Below are 24,760 nucleotides of genomic sequence, written 5' to 3'. Positions count from 1 at the left end.
GCGTGGCTCGTGAAGCAGCAGACACGTGGCTTGTCCATGCGCGGAGTTCCCCGGTCAAGGATCCGGCACTGTCACTGCGCTTGTGGGACTTCAAGGCCTCTTCAAGGACATAAAGCTTAAAAAGCCTCCGGCTGAAATAAGAATTAGCAGACCCTTATTGCCCCACCTGTCTCCTTGTAACGGTTACAAAGTCCCGGAGCCCCTTCCCCCTTTTGAGCAACCTGGCCTACGCCTTCCTGCCCCCACTGGCAAACGTATGTGGCCCACTCCCCTCCCCATGGGGCGCAACATACTCCTCCAACCAACCAGAAATGTGTTGTAAGACCCCTCTTGCTCCAACCCGTCAGCAGGTCAGCAGGTGTATCCTGAGACCCGTCCTCCCTGCCTGGGCCATAAAAGCAGACGCGACCACACCGTCGGGCTCGGCTCTCGCTGGTCAGCGCGAAGACGCGCGCGGCACCGCTCACCTCCTCTGACATTACCTTTCTTTTCTCCCCACTGTGAGTCTGGAAATTCTTCTTCCAGCCCAAGAATGGACCACGACATTGCTGCTGGGGTGAGGGTTCGTGCTCGCGCTACGGCGAAGCCGAAACACAAAACAAAACCACACTCCAAACGTTGCCTTTGCCTGAGCTGTTACGGTGATGTGTCCGAAGTGTATATCTGGCTGTCCGATTGCAGCTTGCATGACTTTGGGAAAATGGCATTTTTAGTTATCAACGATTCCAATTCACAGGATGAGTGGAAAACTGGAAGCACTAGTTTGGAGGAAACGAGAAGATTTCAGGATCCAGTCCAGTTTCCAGGTAAATACCAAAACTTCAAAGACAATTTAATAGCACTAGAACCTGTTATCCACAAAAGTGTGTTATTGAGACATAACTTTTCTTTCTAAAATCACTCTCATTTCCACAAAAGACAACCACGTTAAGTTAATTTGTTTGCAAAGTAAGTGTGGTTTCAACAAACTCACCTGGTTATTTGCATAAGTGTAGTAAGAAGAGCGATTTATCGTATTTTTATGATCTTGGTGGTCGTTGTTTTTGGCTGTGCCCACAGCATGCAGGAGTTCTTGGTCCAGGGAGTCAGCCCCGTGCCGCAGCAGTAACTCGAGCCACAGAAGTGGCAAGGCCACATCCGGGTCTTTAACTGCTAGGCCACAGAGAAAGCCTCGTGATTCTTTTTTCTTCTTTTTTAATGGCTACACCCTTGGCATATGGAAGTTCCTAGGCCAGGGACTGAATCCAAGCCACAGCTGAGGCAATGCCACATCCTTTAACCCACTGCACTGGGCTGGGGATCAAACCTGTGCCTCCACGGTGACATGAGCTGCTGCAGTCAGATTCTTACCCACTGCACCACAGCAAGAGCTCTTTATGATCTTTTAAATGGACTTTGCTGGAGAGTTCCCGTTTCGGCTCAGCAGTAATGAATCTGACTAGTAGCCATGAGGATGCAGGTTCGATCCCTGGCCTTGCTCAGTGGGTTAGGGATCCGGCATTGCCGTGAGCTGTGGTGTAGGTCACAGATGAGGCTCGGATCCCACGTTGCTGTGGCTGTGGTGTAGGTCGAACATGCGGCTGGGATCCCGCCTTGCTGTGGCTGTGGCATAGGCCAGCAGCTACAGCTCTGATGGGACCCCTAGCCTGGGAACTTCCATATGCCGAGGGGCGGCCCTAAAAAGCAAAAAAGCATATGGAGATTCCCAGGCTAGGGGTCTAACCAGAACTGTAGCCACCAGCCTACCCCACAGCCACAGCAATGCGGGATCCGAACTGCATCTGCAACCTACACCACAGCTCACAGCAATGCCGGATCCTTAACCCACTGAGTGAGGCCAGGGATCGAACCTGTAACCTCAGGGTTCCTAGTCAGGATTCGATAACCACTGCGCCACAACGGGAGCTGCAAGAGAGTCCTTTCAGCAGCTTGAGTTTAATAGATCATTTTTCCTTCATGTTTCCTTCTCTCCGCCTCCCCCGCCTTTCCCGTCTTGGGTACTGGAGCTGGTCTAGACATGAGCTCCTTGAGAAGACAGAGGCAACACTTTAACTCAAAGGCTCAAAGGCACAGGGAGAGAATTGAAAGCTCCTCCCATACCGACTTTGTTCCCCTAAGGTCAGAATGTTGAAAAAAGGAAAAGGGGGGACATCTACTCCCCCCCTCCACAAAACCAAGGTCCTGGTTAGCGCTTGGGTCGGGCCTTGCCCGGGGACTCCGTTTTCCGTGGAAGGACAGGGGCCAGGAGCGGGCAGGCTGGAGGCGCAGGCTCTGCCGCCCTGAAGGGAGGGTGCAGTCTGGTCACTTTCTTTTCTCCCCCACCTGCCCAGACTGACGTTGGTGGCCGGGCACCTCCTCCTCCCGGCTTGGTGGCTGTCACAGCAGAACTGCTTCCCGTGTGTGGTTTAAAGCTCAGGGTTGTGTTGGCCCCGCCGGCCTTTCCTCCAATTTGACCCTGGCATGACTCCTGCTCTCCTGTGACTCTGTTTTGGGCCTAAGAGCAGTTTTTCCTGGCTTGTGCCCTCGCGCGGTTTTCGGGGAGCCAGGGGACAGGTGGCTTCTTTGTCTCGCGGACGTCCTCAGCCGCCGCCCACCCAGGGCCTCCCAGGGGGCCGTGTCCTGTTCCTGGGATGACCCGGGTCGCTTTTTTCCAGGGAGAAGATGCGGGGGCTGGCACGCCGCGGGCACTGACGGGGAGGGGGAGGGGCCCTCTCTGTGCCCCTGGGTCCCGGGGGGGCGGTGCTGGGAGCAGCAGGTGGAGCCAGGCCTGGACCTCGAGGGCCAAAGGTGACGCTTGGGGCCTCGAACAAGGAAGAGGAGGGGTGCCGATGTCACTTTGGTTCAGGACAGAGAATAACCTTTGCCGTGACAGAGGTTTACAGGAACGCCGTGACCTCCAAGGACAAGGACGGACGGCTGCAACAAGGGATCCAAGGATCTGGCAAGTCGGCAGGGACTGCGCACACCCCTCAGCTTGCCTACGAGAGGGCTTTGCTGAGGGCCTTTGCGGAGAGGAGTTGGGGGCGTGAAGGCCCGAGCCCCGGTCCCCGCCCGGCCCTGCAGGACCGCCTCCCCGGGCGCCCTGGGATGGAGCGGCCTCACCATGTGGCGGGCGTGCAGGCCTGTGTTTGGTCGTAGTGTCACCAGTCCTGGGTGTGGTCCGTCTCTTTCGTTTTAGGCTCCAGCCCTTGAGCGCGTGGGCCGGCCTCTCCCTGTGGCCTTAATGTGTGTGTCCCAGTGTCAATACGTCGGGCCGCTCCTCACCTGCTTATTTGTCCCTGCTCTGGTGACGTGTCGCCCGTTTTAACGGGTTGTTCGTTTTCTGGGTACTTCGTTTAAGGAACTCTTGGCATTCTGCATATCAGTCCTTTCTCAGATGCGTGATGTGCAAACATTTTCTCTTGGTCTCTGGCTTACCTTTGTGTTTCTCTGACCCTGTCTTTGGAGAGCAGACTGGGCTGAACTGCATCAAGCACAGTTTACCATTGTTTCTCTCAGGAACTGGGCTTTTGCTGCCGCATCTAAGAAATCTTCACCTACCTCAAGACTCCTGGTTTTCTCCTATTTTCTCAAGGAGGCGTCATGTTTTTACGTTTTACACGTGGATCTATGATGGAGTCTTAGTAGATTTTCCACAGGCCGCAAAATACCCAAAGTTCAGTTTCGCATGCGGATGCCCAATTGTACACGGACCCCCGGCACTGTCTGTGAGAAGACTGCCCTCTCTCCGCTGAATCGCCTTGGCGCGTCTGTCAAAAATCAATCGCTCAGGCGCTGGTTTCCAGGCTGACAGGTTAGAAGCTTGGAAGTTGCCACTCTGTCCTAACAAAACTGAAAAGCTGGACAAACAAACATCAGCCGTCCTTCTTTGATCCGTGGAGGAGCGAGGTCACCGGGCAAACCGCTGCCCCCAAGCGGGAGAGGCAGACACGCAGGGAGTTGGGGGGCCCTGTGGACCCAGGGCTCAAACAGGGATGGACGACTGGCTGGAGGCCTGGCGTGGACAAGCCTGAGGGGTGACAACTCCCGGGGCCCCTACAATAGCGTGAGGTCTGTCTCCAGGAACACCACCGGGTTCTTCTGGGAGACGCTGGCCGGGCACTACGTGATGACAAAGGGTCAGTTCTCCAAGAAGACAGGATTCTCCTCAAGGCATGTGCACCAAACAACAAGCATTGAGATCCAAGAGGCAGGAGCTGAGGGAGGAGTCCGTGGCTCTGACCCCAACAGACCCTCAGGTAGCCAGTGGGCGCTATCTAACCGGCACAATTAAGCACGTGGAAGCACAAGTCACAGCTCTCTCTTTCGTGGTTATCATCTGATGTACGAACTTCACCGTCACAAAGGGCACCTGTTAACCCTTATCTTCCACTCCAGCTGTGGGGAAGGAGGAACTGGAACAGAGACTCAGACACTGCTTCAAACGTGCCCTCCCCATCACCCCCCCCACATCCCCCAACCTGGGCCTTCTGGTGTCACACAAGGACCAGGACTTACTGGCAAAATCAACGTCCTGGGGAGGGGCCAGAGGGCGTTTGGGCTCAAGGCCAAAGTCAGGGCCAAGTGTTCTTCTGAGCATTAAGCTTTCAGAAAAACTGCTTCTTCTGGGGGAAGAAGTAGAAATGGGGACGGGCCGACAGCAAAAAGGGAAAAAGGAGAAGAGAGGGGAGAAGCAGCCCCACACAAGTTCTAGCGCCAGGGCCACTGGCCCAGCAGGGCAGGGGGCAGAAGCCAGAGAGTGAGGGACAAGGCCCCCAGAGCACACTGTCAAGGCTGCGAGCACTTCATAAAGAGCTTTATAATCTCAGCAAACACCAGGGATGCAGCTGATGAACATGCAGGCAGTGGGTTAAGGATCTAGCGTTATCACTGCGGACGCTCGGGGCACAGCTGTGGTGTGGATTCAGTCTCTGCCCCTGGGAGCTTCCACATGTTGTGGGCGCAACCCCCCCCCCCAAAAAAAAGACCTTCACTTCTAAGGAGGAGGAATAAAGAAATACTTTAAAAAACAAAAAACAAAAGCTGAGGGACCTGCAAGGAGAAATGGATGAGCCACTATTACAGCTGGACGCTTCAACCCTCTACCAGACGTGGACAGATCCCGCAGGATGAACGTGAGGGCGGACAGTGTGGAACTCAACGCCGCCCGGCCATCAGCTGAATTTATCTCCAGCTATTCAATGCAGGGGATGCTACTGTAAATGGTATTGTTTTAAATTTCAAGTTATGATTGTTCCCTGCTTGGATGTAGAAACTGAATAGATTTTCATTTACTTCCCTTAACTCTGCAAACTTACTAAACCCACTAATTAGTTCTAAGAGCTATTTCGTAGGTTTTGTGATTTTTCACACAGATGATCTTTCTGTCTGTGAATAAAGATGGTTTGCCATCTTCCTTTTCAATTGGGATGCCTTTCGCTTCTTTTTCTTGCCCAACTGCTTTGGCTACAACCTCTAGTTCATGTTGATATACATGGCGAGAGCAGACACCCTGGTCTGGTTCCTGTCTTAAGCATTCCATGCTTCACCACTAAGTATGATGCCAGCTGCGTGGGTTGTTTGTTTGTTTAGATTCTCTCTATCAGGTTGAGGGAGTTCCCTTCCATTCCCATTTTGTGGAAAGTTAATAAATGGAATGGAGTTTGGATATTGTCAGACGCTTTTTGTGCCTCTCTTGGGTCAATCATCTGGGTGTTTTGTTTTGTTTTTTCTTTTTTAGTCAATGTGGCAGATTGAACTTTATGCTGATTTTCAAATGTTAGAGCACCCATGCATGCCTGAGATAAACGCCACTTTCTCATGATAAATTATCTTCCCAATGTACTGATTAATTCAGTTACCTACACATGTTATTAAGAATTTTGCATCAAGGAGTTCTTGTTGGAACTCCTGCAGTGGAAATGAATCCGACTAGGAACCATGAGTTTGTGGGTTTGATCCCTGGCCTTGCTCCATGGGTTAAAGATCCAGCATTGCCATGAGCTGTGGTGTAGGTCACAGATGTGGCTCGGATCTGGTGTTGCTGTGGCTGTGGTGTAGGCCAGCAGCTGTAGCTCCGATTTGACCCCTAGCCTGGGAACCTCCATATGCTGCAGGTGAGGCCCTGAAAAGCCTCAAAAAAAACAAAAACAAAAACAAAAACAAAAAACAAACAAACAAAAAACCCCATAACATTTTGCATCTGGGTTCATGGAGGCACATTGTTTGCGCTTTTCTTTTAGTAACATCTTTGTCTGGTTCTGGTACCAGCATGATGCTGGCCTCGTGGCATGACTTGGAAAGTATTTTGTCTTCTTCCTTAGAAGAGAATTTGTGTCGAATTGATGCTATTTCTTTCTGGTTTGTAGAATTCACCAGGGAAGCCTTCTGTGTCTGGAGTTTTCTTTGTGGAAACGTGTTTAATTTCACGGATAAGGAACTGTCCAGGGTTATCCATTTCTTCTGAGTGAGATTTTGCGCTGATAACGTGTGTCTTTCAAGGACTTTGTCTATTTCATTCCATTTCGTTTAAGTTGTTCATAACCATTCCCTTATCTTTCTTTGAGTATCTGCAGAACTTTCTCATCCCCGGTATTGCTAATTTGTGTTTTCTCCCCCCCACCCCGTCTCTCCAGTGTTTATCGATCTTCTAAAGAAAATGAGATTTTTGTCTCTCTTGATTTTCTCTGTGGTCTTTCTGTTTTCTGCGTCATTGACTGCTTCGATGACTTTTATTTCCTCCTGTTTTCTGCTTACCTAGGGTTTGGCTTGCGCTTCCATTTCTCGTGTCTAACACAGGCATGGATTTCCCCTGCGCACTGCTTTCGCTGCATCCCACAAAATGAAATGTTTTTATCTTCATTCAACTGAAAATGCCGTCTAACTTTCCTTTGGTTTCCTCTTTGAACATGGGTTATTCAATTATTTAGTTTACAAATATTCTGCAGATTTTCCAAATGTCTTTTTTTTTTTTTTTTTTTTTTTTTTTTTTTTTTTTTAGGGCTGTACCTGAGGCCTGTGGAGGTTCCCAGGCTAGGGGTCCAATCGGAGCTGCAGCTGCCGGCCTGCACCACAGCCACAGCCACGCGGGATCCAACCTACGTATGCAACCTACTCCGCAGCTCATGGCAACACTGGATCCTTAATCTACTGAGCGAGGCCAGGGATCGAACCCACATCCTCATGGGTACTCGTCAGGTTCTTAACCCACTGAGCCACACCAGGAACCCTCTTCCACATGTCTTTTTGTTATTGATTTCTAATTTAATTCCATTTTGGTCAGAGAACATATTTTGCATGATTTGAATCCTTTTAGGCTATGATCTGGCCCAGAACATGGTCTATCTTGGCAAATGTTCAGCACACGCTTAAAAATGGGTCTTGGGCTGTTGTTGGACGGCGTCTTCCTGACACCAGTCAGGTGGAGCTGGTCACGGCGCTTTCCGGGCCCTTCGTCCCTGCAAGGTTTCTCTTTGTTCCACTGAGCGTGGGGGGCAGGTGCTGAGACCTCCAGCTGCGGCTGTGCCTTTGTCCTCTCCCTGCAGCCTTATCCAGTTTGGCTCCAGGCATCCTGAGGCTCTTTAACCAGATGTGTGAGCGCTTGGGAGGCTGATGTCCTCTTGATACGTTCATGCCTTTTCCTTCTTAAAGGACCCGCTCCGTCCCCAGCCCTCTCCAGGCAAAGCCTTTCACGTGCTCTCCTCAGTGTCCTGTTGGTTACGTGGCTTTTGCCCTGATGTGGAGACAGGATCTCTTCCTGGCCCTGTGGGCTGGCGTATCATTTCTGCAACTCTTTCAAGCGGCCTCTCCTGCCTCACAGTTTCATCCCGTGGGAGCCCGAGTCTGCGCTCAGCTGAAGTCTCGAGGGGGGGCGGGCAGCCTCTGCAGACAGCATTGCCCTTGCTCAGGGCAGGTGCCACCCCGCAGATGCCAGCCTGCCAGCCCTCCCCGGACTCCCGGCCACAACCCCTCAGCTCATGGAGACCCTGCCCGCACCTCGGTCACCCTCCCTGCATGGCAGTCTGCAAGCTCTCTCTGGGCTCACCAGCAGGGGCAACCCTAGGGCTCAGCTCACTTGTTCTCTGCCCTCCAGGGACCACCGACCTCCACTGCCTGGCGTCCAGTGTCTTAAAAACGGCTATGTACTTCGTGTGGATGTTTAAAATCTGCACAAGGGTTTCTACAAACACCTGCTCTATTGCTTCTCCCTGCTGCACGGTATCCACAGTGTGTGTGCATCAGCTGCTACTGATCCGTCCCCTGAAGATGGGTAATTAGGCTGCCAACTTCTGCTACACAAACAACTGTGCACAAACAGCCTCCACTGCGTCCCTCGTGGGTCAGCGGGAGAATGTTCCAGAACATACGGTCAGGGAGCGCTCACAGGGCGTGTCTGGCTTACTCCTCAGGCTGCCGCTGCCAGGCTGGCTGTTCTCACCCAGACCACTCTCCCTCTCCCAACTGTTTCTCTTCTGAAGGATGTGACGTGGCGGTGCGGTGCCACTTTCCCTACTATCGGCGAGTTCAAGAGCCCCTCTCTGTACCTGTTGAGCGTGTCGACGCCCTCTCAGAACAACCAGTTTACAGCATCTGTTCACGTGTCACCTGTTCTCCTGCATCCTTGGGCTTTACGGGAGGTGTTTCTGTACTGGGGGATGTGAAGTCCTTGTTGTCCTCGCTGTAAACAGTTTCACTGTTCGCCTGCCCGACGTCCTCTCTACCAGGCAGATGCAAAAGAGCGTGTCCTGTGGGCCGCACTGTAAATTAAATGATCCATGCGGAGCTCGCACAGCAACCCCTGGCCCGAATGAGGCTCTCCAAGGTGTATTTATCACCATCATTACACAGGAATCCACCCAGGACGCACAGAAAAGGCTGTCTGGGGCTCTTGGTACATTGAGACGTCCTATGAACACGGGCACCCACGTGTGCCATTGTGACTGGTAACCTGGGCACACAGGGGCGAGGCGAGCCCACCTGCCACGGCAACAGGGAAATGGGCTGGAAACAATGCGGGTTCTGCTGACAGATGACGTCACTCAGGTGACACACAGGGTCGGGGCTCTGAACATGCGTGTTGGGTCTCTGGGCGAGGGTCACGGCTCAGGTGGAGGAGCCGGTGTTTATGTCAGAATCCCCTTTGCCGTCTGCACGTCTCGGTCCACAGAAGTACCCTTGGCTGGACCCCTGGCCTCCAGCGTTGTCCCTTCTGCAATTCTCCTGCCACAGACCTCGTCCCTGCCCACCTCCGTGGCCACGCGGCTCCACTCCATAGAGCCCATGACGGTGGCTCGCTAGTGCACCTTGCTTTGGTCCCCCACGCCCACCCTAGGGTGGAAACCCCTCCTCTGGTCCACCTAACTCTCGCCTCCCTCTGCCTTTCTCAGGGATTTCTGGCCAGCGTCCTGGTGGACGTGTGGTCTCGGTCTGCTGAACTCCTTGTCCTCGTGTTTGAGAGGCATTTACCAAGCGTCTCTCCTTTCATCAGACGTGTTACTCCCCCAAACCTCAGCTCTTGCTCAAACCTTCCCAGGTGGATCAGAGAGGTGTCAGCCTTTCCTGATTTTACCCTTTATAAACATGACAGAGATACTGAATGCATCAAATAGTCATTGAATCCGTTGCATCAGGAATGGCTTTTGGTTCAACATCAGGTAAGGGTCCATTGTGAGTTTTTCATTCGTACAAACAGCCACCTGTGTCCGCACACTTGTTACACAGTCCTTCTCCGACCACGCCGCAGGGCCCACACTCTCATGTGTCAAGTTTCCGTAGTTTGTTGGCAGTTCTTAGGGTCTTGTAACAGCCTCGAAGGAGAGAGCTTTACGGTGGCTTTCGACACCTCTGAGGACAGTCCCCTTCCACCCCCTGTGTATCCGTTTCCTTCGAGAATGTTCTGGCTGTGAGTCAGCCTGTGTTCTTCCATGTAAATTCTGGAATCGGCTTGTTAAGTATCTTGAAAAGCCCTGATTTTAGCGAGCGTTTCTTTCGTAGGGCAATTTGGAGTAGAACTGACGGATTTCAGAGACGCGGCCTTCCTACCCGTGAATGCGGTACACGGTTCTCGGTTTATTCAGGTCTTCTTTACTGCCTTTCAATGACATTTTACATTTTTTCATAACACTTTTTAAAAAAGTTATATGTTTACATCTTTTCTTTTGTTGCTCTCTTCAATGGTGTGTTACAAGACCGTCTCCGCTGGTATCGCTGGTCTCTAGAGGCATGTGCACAAGAGTTTCCATGTGTCTCCCAGAGGCTCGCCAGCTTCCCCTGCCTTCCTCTGTGCCCCGGGCAGCACTTGTCTGCAGACTGCACTGCCAGGTTAGGTCACCGGGAGCGTCTGCACAGACCAGAGCTGGGAAGAGAGCGCGTCAGAGGGCCTGTTCCCCCAGGCCCCTCTCGACACAGACAGGCCTGTGGTTTGGCAGTGGCCTCGTTCCTCTGCCAAGGAAATCTCTTTCTCTGATTCCCGCTCCCTCCCGCTGCCCTGTCAAGATCAGGAGGGGTGTCAGCTTCCTGAGGCTAAGAGCCCCTCCGTGCATCACCAAGGCTTGCTTATTCACTTAAGTCTGCCCTTCACTCACGAAAAGCCCTCCAACGATCTTTCTGCGCCTGCCCTCTGCTCCTTGTTGGGCCCCTGACGGAGAGAGCAATTGCCATCAGAGGCAAGGGCCCCAGAAAACAGACTCGACATGGGATTGCAGAATTGGGCTGCCCATACACTTGATGCGTGTGGGGAAACCCAGCCCTGGGATTCTGTGCCATGCAGGGCACCCCAGTCCCTCCAGTTATCAGCAGTGGTGGCGGTGTGGATATGTGGTGCGTGGTGGGCAAAGAGATAGGTGGTCCAGGAGGGAGATGCTTAGTTGTTACAGTAAATGGGGGGAGAGATTACAGATTACGCAGGGGGCTGGCTACTCCTGAAGGCCCTGGAAAGTATGCACGAAGGAAAAGGACACTTCTAGCCTGGAGGTGTCAGGGCTCTCCAGTCAGACAGGCGGGAACACACATGTAATTCGACAAGATGGGTTTGTTGCAGCCGAGCACTCCGTGGGGATGCACGGGGAACTAGGAGGGCATCAGAAAGGACACCTCGTAGGGTTTGGCCTTTCCTAGGTGATTCTGCAGGGCTGTGCTGTGGATTGGATGCTGTTTAGAAGCTTCTTAAAAACTCCTATCTAGGAGAGCCGACTGCAGGGAGGTTAAAGCTCTAAGTGGGACGTGGCGGCCGTGAACCAGCTCCGGTGGGGAGGCTGGCTGAGAGTGCGCATGTTTCTTCCGTGTCCACACGTGACGGGAGTGGTCCGTGGCCCTGTGTGACGTCGGTGCCTGAGAAAATGCTTATGTCCACCGCAGAGCAGCAGGCCTGGCCGAAGCCGACCCCTCCACGTCCTTCTCGGAGGGACAACAGCAAAGCCCCGTGGGGACCGCACGGACAGCCCTCCTCCCGAAGCCTCCTGGTAGGTCCCGCTGCGGCACGGGCAACAGGCGGTGGCGGGAGGCGCGTCCACCACGCGCGGCGCCGCCGACGGACCCGAGCCTCTCTGCGCCGCGCCCGCCGTCCGCGCCCCGCCCGCGGCTCCACCCCGCCCGGCGCGCGGCGGCCCGCGAGCATGCGCACACGGCCGGCTCGGGAGCCATTTCGCGGGGCTGCGGCGCGGGGGGAGCGACTGCGCAGGCGCCCGGCGGGAGAGCGCGCGCGCGGGAGCGCGGCGCCGGAAGGGGCGGGGCGGCCCGCGCCTGCGCAGTGGGCAGTGCGGGGGCGGGGCCGGCCGTCAGCTGACTGTGGCGGCGGCGGCGGCGTCGCGGGACCACCGTCGGATCGCGGCTCTGCGCGGAGGGTCGCCCGCGCGTCAGCTCTCGGGAGGCGAGGCGCGGGGCCGGCCACACCATGGCGACCACCGTCAGCACGCAGCGCGGCCCGGTAGGCTTCGGCTGGGAGGCGGGCTCCGCGGCCTCCGGGCACAGGCGAGGGCCCGACGCCGGGCTCGGGGCGAGCGGTGGGGGGGGGGGTCCCCGCACTTGGCGGGTCCCTGAGCGGGGAGGCCTGGCACCCGGCGGGTTCCCGGTGGGGGAGGCCCCGCATCTGGCGAGTCCCGGCGCCCAGTGGGTCCCCGAGGGAGGAGGCCTGGCACCCGGAGGGTCCGCAGAAGGGAGCTGGCCCCGAATCCGGTGGGTTCCCCGGACGGAGGAGGCATCCCGTGCCCGGAGTGTCTCTCTGTGGACGAGCACCCTGGAGGCCGAGACTCCCAGGCCCGGCCGTGTCCCCGCTTCTCAAGCCCTCGTTTTCTCCAGTGACACCCGAGGGGTTGGGAGCTGGGAGTGCCCTCTGCTCCCGGGCCGCCCTCCTTCTCTTCTGTGTCCTGGCGCAGCTGACTGCCACTGCGGGGGAGCGGGTCCTGGCGGTGTTGAGACCGGGTGGTGCTCGTGGGTCCTGAGGTTTTTATCACAGCGGCTTCACGCGTGCAGCGGGCCGGCGCCTCCGTCTCTCCGACCTGACGCTGGTGCCTTCGCCTGGCAAGGCCACGGCGGAGGCTGCGTCCACGGCCGCCCAGCTCCTCACCCTTGAACCGGGCTTGGCAGGTCTTGTCTGTGCTGCTCCTGGCGGGACAGGAACGAGTTCCCCAGAAGGCTCTCCTGAGTTTGCCCAGGAGCGGGAAGGTTTTGCCAGAAGCCCCTGGGCACAGCTGCTCTTTCCCAGTGGTTGGCGGGAGCCTGACGGCACTTCCTAGCAGACTCGGGTGTGGAAACGCCCCAGGGTCAGTAGAGAGGCTTCTGGAGCTTGATTTCCGATGTTTCCACGTCCCCGTCCTCACCGCACACAGGGAGCTACAGCAGGTTGCGTGTCCACGGTTTCTCATTTCTAGGCAAGTGGCTCACCAGAGAAGCAAAGGGACAAAATTAGCGGTCCCCCCTCCCCCCCGGGAGCAGTGACATAACACATAATGGTCAGGCCGCCCGGCCCCCTTCCTGGCCTGTCGCCTGTCCTCAGCTTCCTGTGAACGTGGTGCCTCTGGAACCTCACATGGAGGCGAGGGGCTGGTGGCAGGCCCCGTGGTGGGTGAGGACGGAGCTGCGGGTGCTGGGATGTGGGCCTGCGCTCCTGAGCCGTCTGACCAGCCAGCGTGGTGCTTCCTGGCTGGTCTCTCGCAGTGCGCTCGCGGTCTTTCTGTCCGTGTGTCGTGCCCTCCGCGGCCTGCGCTCACGCGGTGAGGCCAGGTCCCCGAGCTGCCAGGGCTCCCGGGTCCTGAGTGCCCTGGAGTCCCTGGGCCTCTCCCAGCACACGGGGCAGTGATGCCCACCACCGGCGTCTCACAGGAGCCACACGGCGAGGCCTGGAGGTGAACAGGGGCCTCCCTGGGCGAGGGTCTTGGAGGAAGTGACCTGCGACCTCAAACTTGAGAAAGGAGCAGGGGCTGTGGGGTGACCGGAGGAGGAGCGTCAGAGCTAGACGGGGGTGGGGGTGAGGGCTTCTGCAAGGCCCGGAAGGGTCCGCAGGGGTGGCGCCTGTGCCCGAGCAGGCTGGCAGGTGCGGCAGCCTTGGGGCTGATCTGGTTGCTACAGTGTACTTCTGCTGGTTTTCTGAAACGTTTTTGCTGGCACGCGCCCCCTCGTCTGTCCGGCCGGCCGCTCTGGGTTAAAGACCTTCCGGCAGTTACTAACGTGGTAGGCTTCTTCCTTCTGCGGTCGCTGGAGGCTGGCGGAGGCCTCTTCCTTTGCCAGGAGCACGGCTGGACGGTGACTGGGCCCTCCCCGCTGCTGCCTGTGTGGCTTGCGGGCAGAGCTGGGAATCCAGCTGGCGCTGGCGAAGGGGGCGTTGGGCGGACGGTGCCCATCCTGAGCCCCGGCTGGGCAGCCCTCCAGAACGCCACCCTCTGCCAGAGGGCGGCGGGGTTCGGCCACGGCCCAGGGCCACCCTGCTGGGGCCCCCAGGGCCTGGACTCGTGTCTGCGGGAGCACTCGTGGGGAGGGAGGGACGGGCAGAGTCCCTGGGCGTGTGGACGGGTCCAGCGGGTCTGGGGAGCTCCCGCTTGCCCTGGAACTGGGGAGCTGGAGGGCTGGGAACGTGCTGCAATTCCAGGAGACGGGGATGGAGGTCATGTCTTCGGGGGGTGTTTCCCCGAAAGGCCACTGCAGGGGCCCAACCCTGGGCCCCTGGGCCGCTGCGAGCCCTGCTGGCCATTCTGTCTGCTCCGCAGCCTGTCGGCCGGGAGTACCCGAGAGGGGCCACTGCCTTCGGTGGGGGGGGGGGTCTGCAGACTGCGCTTCAGACCCCCTGCTGCCTGTGCCCCAGGGGAGGGGGCCAGGGCCGCTCTGACGCTGAGACGCGTGGTGGGTCCCACTGAGTCAGGCCGGCCGGTCCCGCGCTGGGAGAGGCCGGTTGATCCGCGGGCTCCTCCTCTGTCACGTCTGCCACGTGAGGCGCCGGGCTGAGCCCCGTGGCCCGTGATGTGCGGATAATTGTTGCTGAGTCTGTGCCATCACTGGGATGGCAGAGGGTGACGTGTGGAGTTTGTCACTCGCTCTGGGACCGCGTGTGACAATGACGCTGTCAGGTCGCCACCAGTGCCACAGAGCACAGGCCCGCGCTTGGCTTCCTCTTTGTCACTGGCGGGGTCTTCCCACGCCGCAAGCCTGGCACCCGCGCCCTTCTTGCTGGCCGAGCCCTGCCCGCTGGCCCGCAGCCTCGGGGCCGTGTTCCCGCACGTGGCCGGGCGGGGCCTGGCTGCGTGGCGATGGGGCTCTTTCCGGTCTTGGACTCCGTCTTTCTGGACGCGGGCATCGGCCTGGGCAGCCGCGGCACCGGGGGTGGGCTCGGACCTGGCTGCCCTGTTTTCGCTTTTAACTGGCACGTGCGAGCGAGTCGTACGTGGGTGGTTGTGCACACGTGCCTTTTTTCCCTGACGTGTTTTCTTGTGTTTTGACCATTTTTGCTCCTTTTTCTTGTTTGCTTTCTTTTGGTTTGATTAAATAGAGCTTTTGAAGTTCCATTTTTCATTCTCTGCTGCTTTGGAAAACACAGTGGAATTTTGTTCGCTTTGTGGTTATCCTGGAAATTTTAACAGGCGGACTTACTTGATGCAGATCTAAGGTGAATCATTATAAATACCCGCCCCCGCCCCCCCAGGCGTCCTCTCCCAGCTGGGCTGCCCGCGGGGACCCTCCTACGGGAGAGGCGTTGTCTTAAAAGCCGGCGCCGCCTCAGATGAGGCTTCGGTTTGCTGCTTGCTGTCGGCTGCCCGCTCTCAGAACGAGACTGTCTCGTGGCGTCTGTGCGGCTCCCTCTCCGTCCCCTCCCCTGGCGTCTCTCCCTGGATTCTGAGCCCCCTGCAGGGAGGTCTCTGGGAGTTACCCTCACGTCTCAGAGGCCTGGGCGACTCCACGGCCATGCCCGCCTCCTGCTGTTTATTTTTGCTTCACTACCAGCTGGATGGTGGAGCTGGGAGGGGGTGTTGATTGTGGGGACCCCAGGAGAAGGCCGCACAGGTGGTGGTGGGGGGTGGTCTGGGACTTCTGAAAACGGCCCGCAGCAGGCACAGGACCCCCCCACCCCCTCACTGGGGGCTCCTTCCATGGCTCCCCTCCTCCCTCCTGACCCCTCCCCTCGCCCACGTGGCGGGGACTCTCCTCCCAGGCTTTCCTCCCGAGCTTCACGTCCCCGCCTTCCGTGGCTCGTGCATCCCCTGAGAATGTTCCAGGCGTGCATGGACCGGCCCCTTCCTTCCTCTGACCCCCCGAAGGTTTCTCCCTGCTCCCTTGGGCGGCAGTCCCACCCTGGGGTGGCCTTGCTTCTTCTGCATCCCCTGGAGCGCCTGCGGCCCCACACCTGCCACCCTCGCCAGACTGGTCCTCCTGCTGTCACGCCCCAGTCAGGTGCCACGCAGAGCCAGACATGCAGCCAGACATGCGGCGCAGCCGGGAGGCTCCCCAGGCCCCTCCCCACCTGCCCCTGCCCCGCGCCTTGGCCCCCTCCCCCTCGGGGCAGAGCCAGAGCCCCCGGTGGCCTTGGCCGCCACTCTGGCAGCCTGTCCTCCCTTTGCCCTGCTCTCCCTCCCTCGCTTGCTCTCCAGCCACCTCCCCGCCATCCCCACTGCCAGGCGGGCTCCCACTCGGCCCTGTGCAGGGCGCCTGGCACGGTTCTTGGGGACTGATGCCTTCAGGGCGCTCAGGTCTCTGCTGGGAGGGCCGCGCCGCCCGCCCCTGCCTCAGCCAGCCACCCCTCGTGCCTCTCGGTGTTTTATTTCCAGGGCTGTGACCCTTGCTGATTATTTGTCGTCTTCCGTCAGGACACGGGCCCCGGGCACAGGGATTGTTTTCAGCTCAGTCAGTGCCATTGGCTCGGCTCCCTCGTGCAGACTCTGGACTCTGGCAGAGCTGGCCTGTGCGGCTGGTTGGGCCTGAACGGCCTGTCCTGGTTGGGGTGGTGTGGAGAGTTGGGGAAGGGGTGGGTGATGGGGGTGGCGGAGGCGAGCTGACACCTGGGAGGGGCCGGGGTCGTTGCAGGAAGCCCTCAAAGAGGGGGCAGGGGGCGCCCAGTAGCCCGAGGGCAGGCAGGAGGGGGGGTAGTGGGCAGTAATGGGCTGCTTAGCCGCTGGCGTCACTCAGGTCACATGGAGACGGTGGTGCCCTGTCCCTGGGGCCGCAGGGCTGCGGGCAATTGGGATTTTCCTCTTTAAAAAGGACGCCGAATTCATAGGAGAGCATGAGCAAGTGGGGGGGGTGGTGCTTTGCCTCCGTGGGCTCCTCTTAGGCTGCAGAGACGCATCCTGTGGCCTCTCCGCTCTCTTGGCCGGAAAGGCGGCACCAGAGCCGAGCCGTGAGCCCCCTGTGAGGCGCCCTGATCCGCCACTGCCCTGGGCTCCCTGGCTCCCCCCGTGTCTGGTGGGCGAGCCACATGCTGCTGTCCCCAGGGGTCAGGTGCAGTCCTGCGGGCCAGCCCCTTCCCCGGCTCCTGGCTTTGGCCCGTGGGATTTGGTTGCCTGCGCTGTGTCCCCAGCCCTCGAGGCGTCAGCCTGGCCCGCTTTCCCCACGTGGCTCCTGCGTGGACGCTGCTGGACCCGCGCTCCGAGGGGCAGTGGGGGCGCGGGTGGTTGTCTCCAGTGGAGACCGAGACGAGGACGATGACTAGGAAGCGGCCCGGGAGGGTCCATCCCAACAGGACAGAAGTAGCCCGAGGAGCAGAGAAGGGCCTTCGCGCTCACTGCCCGCGTCTGCGGCGTCTGTGCCGGGTGCCGCGGGTGTCGGCCACCCTCGGAATGACAAGTGAGGGCTCGGTCTGTGTGTGCCCACCCCCGCTGGGGGTCCCAGGGGTTTCGGGGGGCGGGGCACAGGCCTGGTGTGGCAGAGACTGGCGACTGGCGTGTCCTGGGCATCTCAGCCCTCCTGGAGGGGGCACAGCCCACAGGGTGTCACCTCGGGCCTCCTTCCCGGCTGTGCCCTCACCTGCTTGGCAGCGCCACACTCCTGGGGACACACGGCCTCCAGGGGGAGCCCTGTGTTCCTCACCTGGCGACCACGGGCGGGCCCAGGCCCTGGGCTGGCTCCACCGGGTCCCCTCTCACGGTGCAGAGCTGGCTCCCGGACAGGTCAGCCGGGCGCACGTCTGGCTCTTAGAGAAGCAGCGGGAGCCCAGGCTGTGGGGGCAGGGGAGCCCCGGATGTGAGGCTTCCGTCGCAGCGTCATCGGGAGCAGAGCCGAGGGTCTTTGAGGGCCTTGAAAGGCGCTGAGAGCGTGGGGGCGGGGGGAGGGAATCTCTTGCACACGCACACGCACACACACACGTTCTCCAGGGGCGCCGTGAGCTTGGTGACACGCGGGAGCCTTCCTTTCTGTGTTTCCTGAGACTGTCCAGTCCTCTAGGACCCTCGGCCGGGTCCAGGGCTCCCCAGGTGGCTGAGGGGCGCCCACTAGGCCACTGCAGGCAATGCCCAGCCCTGGGACTGTGGGCTCTGGCCCTTGTTTTCCCCCAGTAGCCAGGCCTCCCATCTTGGTTCCTGGGCTGTGCTTACACCCTGGCCCCCCCCAGCCTGCACCTACCCGGCCCAGGGGACAGCAGAGTCACCATTGTCCACTGGGTGGACACCAGGTGGGCCCAGGCCGGCCTGGTCTGCTCACCTCTGCCAGTGGAGTCCGGCTGGCTCTTGACCCACTCTTGTTTCGTCTCCTGCAGTTTTCTTTGGGGACTTTGCGCTGTCCCAAGCCCTCAGTTCGGGCCTGTCCCCAGGATTTGGCACTTCCCCAGGCCAGCTCTCCAGGGCCAGGTCTTGGGGGCTTGTTGCCGATCTCTTGGCTTCTTTGTCGGGGGTGTTTCTACGTTTGTGTTTTCTCTCGTGGGGACGTTGCAGGCGTGTCCGCCCGGAGGCTTTTCCGAGTTGCCGCACAGCCGGGCTCCAGGTTTCCCCGGTTCATTCGTTTGAACGGTGCTTGCGGTGGACAGGCCCCTGCTTGCAGCTGCCCCGGTACCGGGAAGGGCTCAGGGAGACACCGAGAGAGCCCTGAAGCTCGAGAACTGCCACAAGCCTGGCTGGGGCGCAGGGCCGGCGTCTAGGGCAGAGACGTTTGCGGCCTGCACGGGCCTGGCTGTGTGCTGTGTCTGCTCTCAAGAGTGCAGATCCTGGGAGGGGCCTGCCGGGTGGAGACCCTGGGTGCAGACCCCTGTCCTGTGGACGAGGAGCCTGGGGGTCCCGGGCCCCCACCCCACCCCTGGGTACTGTAGGCTCCCGCGCAGGTGTACCTCGGGGAGCTCCCGCAGGACTTCCTGTGTAACACGTGGAACCCAGTCCTGTGGGTGGGGCGCCTGGGGTCCCGGACCCCCGGGGGTGGAGCTCCCGCTGCCCTGCCCTGAGGCGCATGCTCTGCTCCCGTGCAGGTGTACCTCGGGGAGCTCCCGCAGGACTTTCTGCGCATCACGCCCACGCAACAGCAACAGCAGATCCAGCTGGACGCGCAGGCGGCACAGCAGCTGCAGTTCGGGGGGACGCTGGGCACCGTGGGCCGTCTCAGCATCACCGTGGTGCAGGTGGGTGTGGCTTTCCCCGGGGGAGGGAGCTTTCTGGATGCTGTTTCTCCCTGAAACCCTTAGCTGCTGGCCAGCACCCCGGTGAGGGGTGCTTCCCCCTGGACAGACTCACCGACCCTCGGGACAGTGGGGGAGGCACTGCCCCCTCCCCTCAGCCCGCCCTGGTCCCAGTGAGAACCAGATCGCGGCTGTTACTCTGGCGGCTGCGGGAGAGACAGAGCCCTCCCGTCCCCAGCAGCGCCTGAGCCGCGCCTGGCAGGTCGTTGTTCGCAGCGAGTGTCAGAGCGAGGGTGGGTTTCTGTGAAGGCGGCACCGTCCCGTCAGCGTCACAGAGAGCCGCCTGGAAACCAGCAGGACAGGCCTGTGTGTACCGTCTGGTGCCAGGGCCGTGGGAGGAGGCGGCAGGAGGCTGTGGTGGGGTGGAGGCCCTTGGCGCAGAGGGTGCATGGGCCTCGGAAGCGGGAGGGGAGCCGCAGCGAGCGGGGCGTCCGCCTCGGGCCCGTCTGGGTTTGGGTGAAGGAAAGCCCTGCGCTCACGGGCGCCGGCCTCGCTCAGAGCGAGCGTGCTGGATTGTGAGATAGAAGAGTCTTAGCATCTCGGCTTCACGAGGGAAGAACGGCTACCTCGGAGCCGTGGGAAGATCAAGCCCGTTTCAGAACTGTAGACTCCGGCCGATGAGTGTGTTTTATGCTTGCGCCTGATGCCGTGGCCGGGCTGGTCTCACTCACTGTCCCGAGCAGCCCGTCTCGCTTGAGTTGGGTCCATGCCTGGCGTGAGCTGTGGGTGGGCCCTCGGCATTCGGGGGCCCTGACCCAGGACGGGTCGCCTGCGCCCCAGGCCCCGGGCGGTGCTGGATGGGGCCGGGTCATTGCCGAGGCTCTCCCGCCTGGGAGGGGAGGCTGGAGCCGGTGTGGTCACTGTCGGGGCACAGGGAACGCCCTGACCCTTTGCACGTGTTTCGAGCTCCTCTGGGAGGGGTCGTGGAGATGGTGCCCTCTGCTCAGCAGCCATCTGTGGTCCTGAGCATCGGGCACAGTGCCAGGCGCCTCATGGCAGAGATGCCAGCCCAGACTTGCTTCTCCCTCCTGGGCCCAGAATGTGGTCCTGCTCAGGACTGGTCCCCGAACCCCGCGATGCCATGGTCCACGGCTGCTCAAGTTGCGAGTGTAAAATGGCGCCGCCTGGGGGTTCCCTGGTGGCTCGGGCTCATGAGGGTCCAGTGGTGTCCCTGTTGTGGCGTGGGTTCCATCCCTGGCCTGACACCTTCCAAGTGCCCTGGGCAGCCAAAACCTAAGGACAGGATGGTGCAGCCTCGCGTGCAGCCTGCGCGCGCAGCTCCCTCCCGTCGCTCCTCTGGCTTTGACTCCTGGCGTCTGGTACCACGGATGTGCCGTGGGAGGCATTGCTGGTGTGCAGCAAATTCTGCTTTTCCTGTTTGGAACTTTCCGGAAATGTTTTTTCCGTAACGCCTTGGATGTGAGGTTGGTTGACCCTGCGGGTGGGGAGTGCTACTGTGCAGGGGCAGCTGAGTTCCGGGGGTGGGCAGCCGGTACGCCCCGGCGTGGGGGCTGGGCGACACCAGGGCGGCCTGGGTTTCGCTCTGACGGCGCCCCCCACGGGCTGTTTCAGGCCAAGTTGGCGAAGAACTACGGCGTGACCCGCATGGACCCGTACTGCCGACTGCGCCTGGGCTACGCCGTGTACGAGACGCCCACGGCCCACAACGGCGCCAAGAACCCGCGCTGGAATAAGGTGATCCAGTGCACGGTGCCGCCGGCGTGGACTCCTTCTACCTGGAGATCTTTGATGAGGTGAGGGCGGCCGCCTGCGCGAGCCGCGCGGTTCCAGCTCCTCCGGCCTCTTGGCTGCTCCAGAGCTCGAGGCCTGTGTGTGCACGTGCGCCGGTTTGTGTCCTTGGGACAGGTGTGCTGGTGCCCCGGCAGCACATGTCCTCCGTGGGGCCTGTAGGACTCGTGTTGAGATCCGTCCCCACCGGGGCAGGGGTCCAGGGTGTGGGTGTGTCGCCTCGACCAGGCGGCTCCCGTGGCAGCTGTCTGCTTGGGTGGGCACGGCGTGGGAGGGGGCTGGTGTGGGTGCAAATGGGCCTCTGGTGTGTGCCCTGTAGGGGCCTCCTGCGTGTCCTTCCCAGCCTGGGGCTCGGAGTGCCCTCTGGGAGCGCCCCACCTCTCCTGAGGCTGCCCGGGGTGCCCCCAGTGGCTGTGGCCCTGCCAGGCCAGGAGGACGGGGCTAGGCCACAGGGCTGGGAGGTGGACTCTGCCCTCCTCCCCGCGGCCTCTGCGGCCTGGGGGTGCAGGGCAGGAGTGGAGAGTGGGTGTGGAGGCCTGACGGCCGTGACCCGCTGGAGCCTCCCGCCCCTGTGGCCTGTGGCAGGCGGGGAGGAGGGCGGCCCCACCGCCGAGGACACGCTGGGGGGGGCGGCGGGGGTCAGCAGGCCTCGGGGTCACGGCCGCGCGTCTCCTGGCCCCAGCGCGCCTTCTCCATGGACGACCGCATCGCCTGGACGCATGTCACCATCCCCGAGTCGCTGAAGCAGGGCAAGGTGGAGGACGAGTGGTACAGCCTGAGCGGGCGGCAGGGCGACGACAAGGAGGGCATGGTCAACCTGGTCATGTCCTACACGGTGAGGCTCCCTTGGCCGCGCGCAGGCCCCTCCTGCCCGCCGGGCGTCGCCTCGGGGCCCGGTGGGCCGGGCGCCTGGGCTCCCAGGGGTGGGCGAGGCTGGAGGGCAGGGCTGGGCGTGCCACGTTCTCCGCGAGCCTCTCGCCCTCGGTGTGTTGCAGTCGCTGCCGGCCGCCGTGGTGATGCCGCCTCAGCCTGTGGTCCTGATGCCCACAGTGTACCAGCAGGGGGTCGGCTACGTGCCCCTCGCAGGTGTGTGCTCCTCCCCGGGCAGCGGGCATGGAGGGGGGTGCCAGGGCACTGGCGCGTGGGCTGGAGGCCGGCTGTTGCCTTGGAGATGTTCCCGCGTGTTAGGGGTCTGTGTTTCCCTGCGTGTTGGCACAGATGGGCCGGGGGGGGTGTGGACGTGTGATTCCTGAGCTTTGAGAGCGAGTCGGACACCGCAGCGCCAGGCGGTCCTCCTCTCGGGCGAAGGAGCCGCGAGCTCCAGGGCCCCGTTCCTGTCACGTTTACCCCTGCGAGGGGCCTGCTTCTATCCCGCTGGGCTCCGGGGCTGGACCGCAACCTTTCTGCCGGAGGACTTGCAAGCCTTAACGGTCGCCTTGGTCAGCTCCACTCTGTCTACAGTGGCAGCTGGCTCCGCCGCCCACGCTGACCAGTTTAAAACCAGCTGGACTTGGGCGGGCACAGGAGAGCCCGAGCAAGGCCCAGCTTGCCGAGCTCACGGTGTGGGTGCGTCCCAGAGCCCCTGAACAGAGGGGGCAGAAGACCGGGCGGCCCCGAGGGCGGTGCTCCGGGACCGCCCGCCTCCGGGTGGGTGCCCCGGCCCCTCCTGCTGGAAGGGACCGCCTGCAGAGGGTGGGGGCGTCCTCAAGTCCTAAGGCCCTCTCCCTGTTCCCGGAAGCCCAGGGGATGCAGGTGCAGGAGTGGGACCACCTGGCAGCATCCCAGCTTGTGTCCCGCACGCGAACCTGGCCAGGCGGGAGCCCCTGGGTGGAGCTGTCAGCCGATGCTTGTGGTCCGAGGGTGTTTGGTTCAGAGTTTTCTCAGGGGACGTTTTCATCGACAGGTTGGAGTGGTTGGTAGGCACGTGGACATTCCTGGGCTGGGGGTCAAAGGGCACCTGTGCTGCAGCTGCAGCAATGCTGGGTCCCTGACTGGCAGTGGATTTTTTTCATCTTTTTGGGGGTCTTTTTAGGGCTGTACCTGTGGCACATGGCCGTTCCTGGGCTTGGGATCAAATCGGAGCCACCTCTGCGACCTACACCACAGCTCGCAGCAACCCTGGGTCCTCAACCCACTGAGCGAGGCCAGGGGTCGAACCTGCGTCCTCATGGATGCTAGTTGGGTTCATCACCATGGAGCCGCAATGGAAACTCTTGGTTGTGCTTTTGAGTCTGCAAGAACTAAGGGTTTTAACCCCGTTTCTTCTTTCTGAGACGTGTTTAACTGAGAGTCTGCGCTGTCGGCTGTTGAGGGGCCTTATTGCCTCACATCCGTCTGGGTTCTCGCTGGAGACGGTTTCAGGGCAGCGAGCTGGAGCTTAGACTTGGGCCGAGTGGCGCGGGCGCTCTGAGCAGCTCTCCCAGCGGTTCAGACGCCGTGAGCTTCTTAGTTTTCACCCACGGTCGATGCCAGGAGCCCCGCGCGTACCCGGCGGGCTGGCCTCCAGGGCCCGCGGCAGAGAGTGCCAGGCGCTCCGCTGTCACCTGGATGTGGCGGGCGCTGGGCGGGCAGCCTTGCCGGGGCGCCGGGCCCACTGAGGTCTTCTGTCCTCGTCCGTGTCCCCTGGGAGGCGGGGGCCACACTGGGGGAGCCGAGCCCGGGGTTGGCCTGCAGCCGAGGGCCGGCAGCTGTGTCTTCTCTGTGGAGAGGGCGGTCCTGCGGCCACTGGTGCTGGAAAGTGAGCGCGGGTCTCAGTGCCGTGTCTCAGGGTCCAGGGCGCGAGAGGGCTTGTCTTGGGCCCTGCCGTCCCCGCCTGAGACGCTGGGCACTCACCCCGGCTCCCCTGCGCCTCTGGCCGGCTCTGGGTTGCGCCGGGCGTTGCGCCGGGCGGTGAGGCCTGGGGCGGCTCCCGGGAGGCCAGTGGGCGCGGGGCCCTCCCCTGGCCGTGCCGCCCGCCAGCCGCAGCCCTTCCCTGAATGTGCCCTCTGCTTGCAGGGGTGCCCGCCGTGTGCGGCCCCGGCGTGGTGCCCGTGGCCCTGCCCCCGGCCGTCAGCGCGCAGCCCCGCTGCAGCGAAGAGGACCTGAAGGCCATGCAGGACATGTTCCCCAACGTGGACCGCGAGGTGATCCGCTCCGTGCTGGAGGCCCAGCGGGGGAGCAAGGACGCCGCCATCAACTCCCTGCTCCAGATGGGCGAGGAGTCCTAGGCACGCCTGGCGCCCTGTTGCCTCCGGCCTGGCCGCTGGCCACCCTCCCCGGGAGCCCCGTCCCAGCAGATGCCCGTGAACGCGCCCCCGCCCCTCGGCCGTCTGTGTAGCCCCCAGTGCACACCCTTGCTCGGGATGCATGTGGTTTTGGTCCCTGCAGCCGCGCTCGATGTGGTCGGGGCGGTGGGGTCCTTTCTTCCTCCCGCTCCCGTCAGAGAAGAGCCGCACGCGGCTGTGTCCTGTGTGCACACGCCCACCGTCCCACCGCCCAGGGCGCACGTCCCCTCCTCGCTGTCCCCAGAGGGTCCCAGGGCGCTCGTGCTGAGCCTCCAGGTCTTACTGCGGGCTGCAGGGGCGCCCTTTGGGGTAACCCGTAACTCCAGGCGCCTAGAACCCAGGAGCAGCTGGTTTGGGTTCCTTTAGGACGCCCACACTGAAAACCCACCTCCTGCCCCACGTGGGCTCTGCGGGCCGCTCGCCAGTGTCCCGGGCCAGCCTCGGCCCGCGGGCTGGCACGCGTGCACGCGGGCCGGGTCTGGGGCCGGGTCTGGGGCCCTGTCTGTGCTCAGCCCCTGGGCCCCTGCGTCTGTCCTGCTGTCTCGCCGGCTCCGCGCCATGCTGTTCGAGGGGCCCTCCCTGTGACTGGGGCGTCTTTGTATTGGTTTATTAAAGGGTCTTTAGGAACTGTCGGCTCGCTACTGACGTGAATTTGAGGACGTCTTGGGCCCCAGTTCCGGGGGCCAGTCTGTGA

General features: G+C 61.0%; 1 protein-coding gene across 1 annotated transcript; it reads left to right on the top strand.

The window, feature by feature from the left end:
* On the top strand, window positions 11,870-24,009 carry TOLLIP (toll interacting protein). Its single transcript, NM_001315800.1, is given in 7 exon segments — window positions 11,870-11,902; window positions 18,848-18,997; window positions 20,627-20,772; window positions 20,775-20,808; window positions 21,486-21,638; window positions 21,799-21,889; window positions 23,798-24,009. Coding segments are annotated over 7 exon segments (819 nt in total).

Source organism: Sus scrofa, chromosome 2 (genome assembly GCF_000003025.6).
Source record: "Sus scrofa isolate TJ Tabasco breed Duroc chromosome 2, Sscrofa11.1, whole genome shotgun sequence".
Lineage (NCBI taxonomy): Eukaryota > Metazoa > Chordata > Mammalia > Artiodactyla > Suidae > Sus > Sus scrofa.
This window is presented reverse-complemented; position numbering and strand designations above follow the sequence as displayed.